Here is a 7,983-nt window from a genome sequence, read left to right on the forward strand (position 1 = left end):
TGTAGTGTACATGGATTTTAGTAAGGCATTTGATAAGGTTCCCCATGGTAGGCTTATGTGGAAAGTCAGGAGGCATAGGATAGTGGGAAATTTGGCCAGTTGGATAGAGAACTGGCTAACCGGTCGAAGTCAGAGAGTGGTGGTAGATGGTAAATATTCAGCCTGGAGCCCAGTTACAAGTGGAGTTCTGCAGGGTTCAGTTCTGGGTCCTCTGCTGTTTGTAATTTTTATTAATGACTTGGAAGAGGGAGTCAAAGGGTGGGTCAGTAAATTTGCAGACGATACGAAGATTGGTGGAGTTGTGGATAGTGAGGAGGGGTGTTGTCGCCTGCAAAGGGACTTAGATATGATGCAGAGCTGGGCTAAGGAGTGGCAGATGGAGTTTAACCCTGTCAAGTGTGAGGTTGTCCATTTTGGAAGGACAAATAAGAATGCGGAATACAGGGTTAATGGTAGGGTTCTTAGTCAGGTGGAGGAACAGAGGGATCTTGGGGTCTATGTACATAGATCTTTGAAAGTTGCCACTCAGGTGGATAGAGTTTGTAAGAAGGCCTATGGTGTATTAGCGTTCATTAGCAGAGGGATTGAATTCAAGAGTCGTGAGGTGATGTTGCAGCTGTACAGGACTTTGGTAAGGCCACATTTGGAGTACTGTGTGCAGTTCTGGTCGCCTCACTTTAGGAAAGATGTGGAAGCTTTGGAGAGGGTGCAGAGGAGATTTACCAGGATGTTGCCTGGAATGGAGAATAGGTCTTACGAGGATAGGTTGAGAGTGCTAGGCCTTTTCTCATTGGAACGGCGAAGGATGAGGGGTGACTTGATAGAGGTTTATAAGATGATCAGGGGAATAGATAGAGTAGACAGTCAGAGACTTTTTCCCCGGGTACAACAGAGTGTTACAAGGGGACATAAATTTAAGGTGAAGGGTGGAAGGTATAGGGGGGATGTCAGGGGTAGGTTCTTTACCCAGAGAGTGGTGGGGGCATGGAATGCACTGCCTGTGGGAGTGTCAGAGTCAGAATCATTGGTGACCTTTAAGCGGCAATTGGATAGGTACATGGATAGGTGCTTAAGCTAGGACAGATGTTCAGCACAACATCGTGGGCCGAAGGGCCTGTTCTGTGCTGTATTGTTCTATGTTCTATGTTGTAATCAGCTCCACCTTGACCCCTCAAACCACATCATAGTTGGAGTGTGACATGGCTATGTAAATAATTAACTGAAGTTTTTTTGTTCCAGTAAACCAAGGGGGTTAAAAAGAGGGGAAACTGATTCATCCTCCCCACCTATCCATGACACAATGATTTATTATGATTAATCTGGGACAGCAGTCATTGAACTGACGGCATATTTCCACTAACAGGGAGGTTTGTCGATAAGCTTCAGATTCAAGATGTTGAGACAGAAACTGGGAGAGGGGCAGTAAGTCTTTCAGAACGACTGTTACAAATCCATCATTCTTCCTTCTGAAAAAGCAGTCTGTTTGTGTTTTCCTGTGCCCGGCTTCATTGTACTTCAAACTGGATGATCAACAGATGAGAGTACCAACCCAAAACTTCCAGCAAGAGAGAAACACAGTGAGACTGGAGTCTCAGGGGGAAACACAGGGAGACTGGGATCTCAGGGTGAAACACAGGGAGACTGGAATCTCAGGGGGAAACACAGGGAGACTGGGATCTCGGGGGAAACACAGGGAGACTGGAATCTCAGGGGGAACAGAGGGAGACTGGGATTTCAGGGGGAAACAGAGGGAGACTGGGATTTCAGGGGGAAACACAGGGAGACTGGGATTTCAGGGGGAAACACAGGGATATCGGGATTTCAGGGGAAACACAGGGAGACTGGGATCTCAGGGGAAAACACACGGAGACTGGGATTTCAGGGGAAACAGAGGGAGACCGGGATTTCAGGGGAAACACAGGGAGACTGGGATCTCAGGGGGAAACACAAGGAGACTGGGATTTCAGGGGAAACAGAGGGAGACCGGGATTTCAGGGGAAACAGAGGGAGACCGGGATTTCAGGGGAAACACAGGGAGACTGGGATCTCAGGGGAAACACAGGGAGACTGGGATTTCAGAGGAAAACAGTGGGAGACTGGGATTTCAGGGGAAACACAGGGAGACTGGGATCTCAGGGGAAAACACAGGGAGACTGGAATCTCAGGGGAAATCACAGGGAGACTGGAATCTCAGGGGAAAACACAGGGAGACTGGGATTTCAGAGGAAAACAGAGGGAGGCTGGGATTTCAGAGGAAAACAGCTGCATGCAGATCTCAGGGAACTATCCTAAAATAGCGACTGGGGAAACAGCTGGAAATAGATATTCCGGAGAACTAGCTGGGATGGACATCCCATGGACACCGCTGGGAGAGAGAGCATGGGGTGCGGGATCTACCATATGGAGTTGATGAAGGCCGGGGTCCTGGGTCAGCTAACGGGAGATCGGGATCCTTGGGGGTAACAGGAGGGTAGTCTCCTGACTGTGTGGGTTCGAATGGGGCTGGAAATGAAAGACTTGTCGCTGACGACTTTCCCTTTTGCAATCGTCAGGACAAACGTAAGAATCCCACGTTCCGGAGTGGCACATTCATTTATACCCGTGGGAGGGGAGGGTGCTGATTGGTTGGCATTGCCTTGGAGGGAGCAATGGGGGAGTAAACACTCCTCAAGCCGGTGGGAGTGACTTCCCGTTGACCCTGCGAATGTGGTGATTGATGCCTGCAGGATCGTAAAGTGGAAAAGTTTGCAGGGTTAGGGAGTAAACCGGGGTGGGGGGAGGTGGTGGGAGGGGTGTAGGATGGACTGTCACTAATGTAGACAGCTCTCTCAAAGGGCTAGCAACCGGTGTGATGGTCCGAATGGCTGCATTATACTGTTCTCCGATTGGATAATGTTTGCTGGTGGGTAAGGGGCTGAGGCGAGAGAAATGGGGTTGCCTTGTGCAGCCGAATAGCCCAGACAGGAGGTGGGCTGAGGGAGGGACTGGGGATGGAGGGAGCTGGGATTGTCAGCTTGCTGTCATGGTGGATCAGCACAGATGAGGATAAGACGGCAGAAGCCCCTAGCTCTCTGCTCCCAGCCTCGGACGCAATCTTTCTGCTGCATGGTAGCACGGTCCACATTTTGAACAGCCCCTCACACCGCGGCCATCCGACATAAATCCAACAGGGTCCATCGAAACTGGCTCCTCTACTCTCAGTCAGATCATAAACACGGGACATCTCACCATCAAGACTGATCTCCGAACTGACGGATGTTGCCGGGTGACCTGAAGTGACTCCTGCTAGTCGCATTTCCCTGTGTCCTGAAATAATCTCTGCCATAGCACTATAGAGATATACAGCACAAAACACAGACCCTCATCCAGATATCCCAACCCAAACTAGTCCCACCTGCCAGCACCCGGACCATATCCCTCCAAACCCTTCCTATTCATATACCCATCCAGATGCCTTTTAAATGTTGTAATTGTACCAGCCTCCACCACATCCTCTGGCAGTTCATTCCATACACACACCACCCTCTGCGTGAAAACATTGCCCTTTGGGTCCCTTTTAAATGTTGCCCCCTGCATCTGAAACCTATGCCCTCTAGTTCCCCTACCCTGGGAAAAAGAACTTGTCTATTCACCATATCCAAACCCCTCATGTTTTTATAAACCCCTCAGCCTCCCACGCTCCAGGGAAAACAGCCCCAGCCTAGTTCAGCCTCTCCCTGTAGCTCAAACTCTCCAACCCTGACAACATCCCTGCGAATCTTTTCTGAACCCTTTCTTGACTTCTATCAGTTTTAACCACCTGAATCCTGTCATGATTTCTGTCAGTTTTAACCACCTGAATCCTGTCATGATTTCTATCAGTTTAACTACCTGAATCCTGTCATGATTTCTATCAGTTTAACCACCTGAATCCTGTCATGATCTCTGTCAGTTTAACCACCTGAATCCTGTCATGACTTCTATCAGTTTTAATCACCTGAATCCTGTCATGATTTCTATCAGTTTTAACTTCCTGAATCCTGTCATGATTTCTGTCACTTTAACCACCTGAATCCTGTCAAGATTTCTATCAGTTTTAATCACCTGAATCCTGTCATGATTTCTGTCAGTTTAACCACCTGAATCCTGTCATGATTTCTATCAGTTTTAATCACCTGAATCCTGTCATGATTTCTGTCAGTTTAACCACCTGAATCCTGTCATGATTTCTATCAGTTTTAATCACCTGAATCCTGTCATGATTTCTGTCAGTTTAACCACCTGAATCCTGTCATGATTTCTATCAGTTTAACTACCTGAATCCTGTCATGATTTCTGTCAGTTTAACCACCTGAATCCTGTCATGATTTCTATCAGTTTTAATCACCTGAATCCTGTCATGATTTCTGTCAGTTTAACCACCTGAATCCTGTCATGATTTCTATCAGTTTTAATCACCTGAATCCTGTCATGATTTCTGTCAGTTTTAATCACCTGAATCCTGTCATGATTTCTATCAGTTTTAATCACCTGAATCCTGTCATGATTTCTGTGCTGCAAAACACCCTGCGATTTCAAGAGCTTAATATTGGAGTGGGACACAGCGGAGAACTCTACCCTCAGGCCATCGTTCTTACAGGGGTGTCTGAGCAGACACTCCGGGCTTCATAATAACATCCCGCCTGAGTGCGGGGTTGGTGAGACCGAGCAGCACTCCCTCGGTAACGCAGTGGAGAGGCGGCCTTCATTCAAGCTTTCACAAAGGGGTCTTCAACTAGGAGAGATTTTCGGTGAACTGTAGGATGGTTAGAGCACAGAACGTTTATCCTGTCTCGGGTAATGACCTTTTAAAGCTCAAACAAACCCTGCCTCTGCCATAACGTCAGCCCGTGCATTCTAAATCCTGACCACAGTGGATAGAAAAGGTTTCGTCATTGGTTCTTTTACCGCGTACTTTAACTCTGCGCCATCCAGTGCTCACTCCTTGTGCCAATGTTCCCTCTAGCTGCTTTGATTTTGCCTTCTCTCCTTTGTCAATCCAAATTTCTTTAATCTCCCCACAACTACAGGGAGCTGTGAACACCAACCCAGCCCATGAGACAAGTCAATCGTCCATCCATTGACTCCACCTACACTTGGTGCTGCCTTGGGAAAACAGCCAATTTCATTAAAGACACCCCCAGCTACAACATCTTCCATCTGGCAGATTCACGAAGAGCTTCTTCCCCGCTGTTCTTAGACTGCTGAACGATTAGGTTAGATTCCCCTACAGTGTGGAAACAGGCCCTTCAGCCCAACCAGTCCACACCGACCCTCCGTAGGGTAACCCACCCAGACCCATTTCCCTCTGACTAACGCACCTCACACGACAGACAAGTTAGCGTGGCCGATTTGCCCTGGCCTGCGCATCTTTGGGCTGTGGGGGGAAACCCACGCAGACGCGGGGGAGAATGTGCAAACTCCACACAGTCAGTCGCCCGAGGCTGGGATCGAACCTGGGTCCCTGGTGCTGTGAGGCAGCATTGCTAACCACTGAGACACCATGTGGCCCTCTCAAATGGGCCTCTGTGCACTTTCTCTCCCGCTGTAGCATTGCGTTCCTCACTCTATCGCCCTGATATGCTTCGTACGGTACTGCCCGCGAAACGAAGCTTTTCACTGCACCCCGTGACAGTAATAAATCAAATCAAATCAAAACACCGTGTTTAGACATAGAGGCAGGGATGTCACCCGGGCGTTGGGGCTGACACCCCTTTTCTGGGTTTTGTGATGTTGCGTTCCCCCCCCCCCACCCAGAGGATGATTGCCCCACACCTCCACTCCCACCTCCATCCCCCTCTTGACCACCTCCTTTGTAGCTGTGTGTCTGCTGTTTCCGGCTCTGTTGTTTTGAGCAGACTGTTTCCCCTCGCTCATTCCTTATGGTTGAAATGTCGACTCTCCTGCTCCTCGGATGCTGCCTGACCCTCTGCGCTTCCCCTGAGCACTGTGCACTTTTTGACCCAGTTTTGTTTCTTGTTGCCCTGGAGTCCAGGCGATGTGTAAAGTGTCTGAAATTGTATCTTGTGGCCTTGTTGCCTGCTGTGAACTTTGCCCTTAGGGGCTGAAACGGACTCTTTTCTGTCGTCGTGGTACCTTTTAAAGGGGCAGTGACCCATGTGCAAACTCTATACAGGTATCTCCTCGTATCCACAGGCGAGACGTTCCAAGACCGATCACAGATGCACAAAACCGCGGATATGAGCGAGTCCTATCATTTAAATGAGAAACGTATCTCCCCGGCAGCCCCCTGGAATTAGTTCTGGAATGTTCCATGTACTATTTTCAGGCCGCGGCTAACCACGGATAACTGAAACTATGGATCCAGATCCCGAATATACGGGGTTTATTTTATGCAGTGTGGTTGTTTCATGAGATTCATAGAGTCATAGAGATGTACAGCACAGAAACAGACCCTTCGGTCCAACCCGTCCATGCCGACCAGATATCCCAACCCAATCTAGTCCCACCTGCCAGCACCCGGCCCATATCCCTCCAAACCCTTCCTATTCATATACCCATCCAAATGCCTCTTAAATATTGCAATTGTACCAGCCTCCACCACTTCCTCTGGCAGCTCATTCCATACACGTACCACCCTCTGCGTGAAAATGTTGCCCCTTGGGTCTCTTTTATATCTTTCCCCTCTCACCCTAAACCTATGCCCTCTAGTTCTGGACTCCCCGACCCCAGGGAAAAGACCTTGTCTATTTACCCTATCCATGCCCCTCATGATTTTGTAAACCTCTATAAGGTCACCCCTCAGCCTCCGACGCTCCAGGGAAAACAGCCCCAGCCTGTTCAGCCTCTCCCTGTAGCTCAGATCCTCCAACCCTGGCAACATCCTTGTAAATCTTTTCTGAACCCTTTTAAGTTTCGCACCATCTTTCCGATAGGAAGGAGACCAGGATTGCACAGAATATTCCAACAGTGGCCTAACCAATGTCCCGTACAGCCGCGACATGACCTCCCAGCTCATTCTGGGCACCTCGTGCTCATGTTCCTACCCTGTACACCGTTCACGTGGTGATGCGTTATGCCGCGGCCATTAATTTGTGTTTTTTTTTTCTTTTTGGGATTGGATAAACCCGCAGCTGCGTGCCACCCTACGTCGGCGACCTGTGCCAGTTTGTGGACCCCTGCTCCGGCGCCCGGTGCCTGCATGGGGCCCCCTGTCGAACCCGCGCCCACAACGGCTCGGTCTCTGCCTTCTGCTCCTGCCCTCCCGGTTACGCGGGCCGGCGGTGCGAGTGGAGCCCGGTCAACCGCGCCTGCCTGGCCAACCCGTGCCTGAACCAAGGGACCTGCGAGCCGGCCTCCGCCTCTGAGTACCGATGCCGGTGCCTGCATGGCTGGACCGGTAAGGGGGTTTCGGCAGCGAGGCGGGGCGGGGCCAGGGGCCGTCCCCTCACCGGGCGCCGCCCTCCCCCGAGTCCATCAGCCGCGGAGTAACGGACAGTGGCCCGGCTGGCGGTGAGGGATTGGCGGTGGCAGTGACGGGGTGCTGGGGTGGGGTGGAGGGTGGGGGGGGAGGGGGGAGTGGGGAGTGGGAAGGGGGGGGTGCGGAGAGAAATCTCAATCACGGCACTACTGCGGCACGCGGGCGATGGTGGGGTGGACATACTGCCCGCCACACCGCGGTCGGTGACCCTGAAGATCGGGCTGGGGTGCGTGGGTGGGGGGAGGCAGCAAAATCCCCCCGCCCACCCCTCCCCCAACCCCCACTTCCATCGGGATGGGGGAAGCGTCCTGACAGTGTGTGACACCCACATACACCCCCCCTCCCCCACCCCCCCCAGGGTCTGGGGGGAGGGTGGGCGACGGTGTAGCTTCCCGACGCAGTGACCCGGTTGGAAGGTCAACCACAGTGTCCTCCACACTCCGTTATGGGATCATCGGAAAAGGCTGTCTGGCTCACCGGTGGGAGGGGGTACCCGCTGTCCTTGGCCAGTCTGACCTCCACGT

General features: G+C 51.2%; 1 protein-coding gene across 1 annotated transcript in view; it reads left to right on the plus strand.

The window, feature by feature from the left end:
• LOC140455074 (neurogenic locus notch homolog protein 1-like) overlaps window positions 1-7,470 on the plus strand; it is a 119,244-nt gene extending 111,774 nt beyond the window's left edge. Inside the window, exon 3 of the mRNA XM_072549739.1 lies at window positions 7,113-7,470. Coding sequence (XP_072405840.1) covers window positions 7,113-7,470 — 358 coding nt within the window. The remainder of the gene's footprint in view (window positions 1-7,112) is intronic.
• The last annotated feature ends 513 nt before the right edge of the window (window positions 7,471-7,983 follow it).

Source organism: Chiloscyllium punctatum, chromosome 30 (genome assembly GCF_047496795.1).
Source record: "Chiloscyllium punctatum isolate Juve2018m chromosome 30, sChiPun1.3, whole genome shotgun sequence".
In the NCBI taxonomy this organism is placed as follows: Eukaryota; Metazoa; Chordata; class Chondrichthyes; order Orectolobiformes; family Hemiscylliidae; genus Chiloscyllium; species Chiloscyllium punctatum.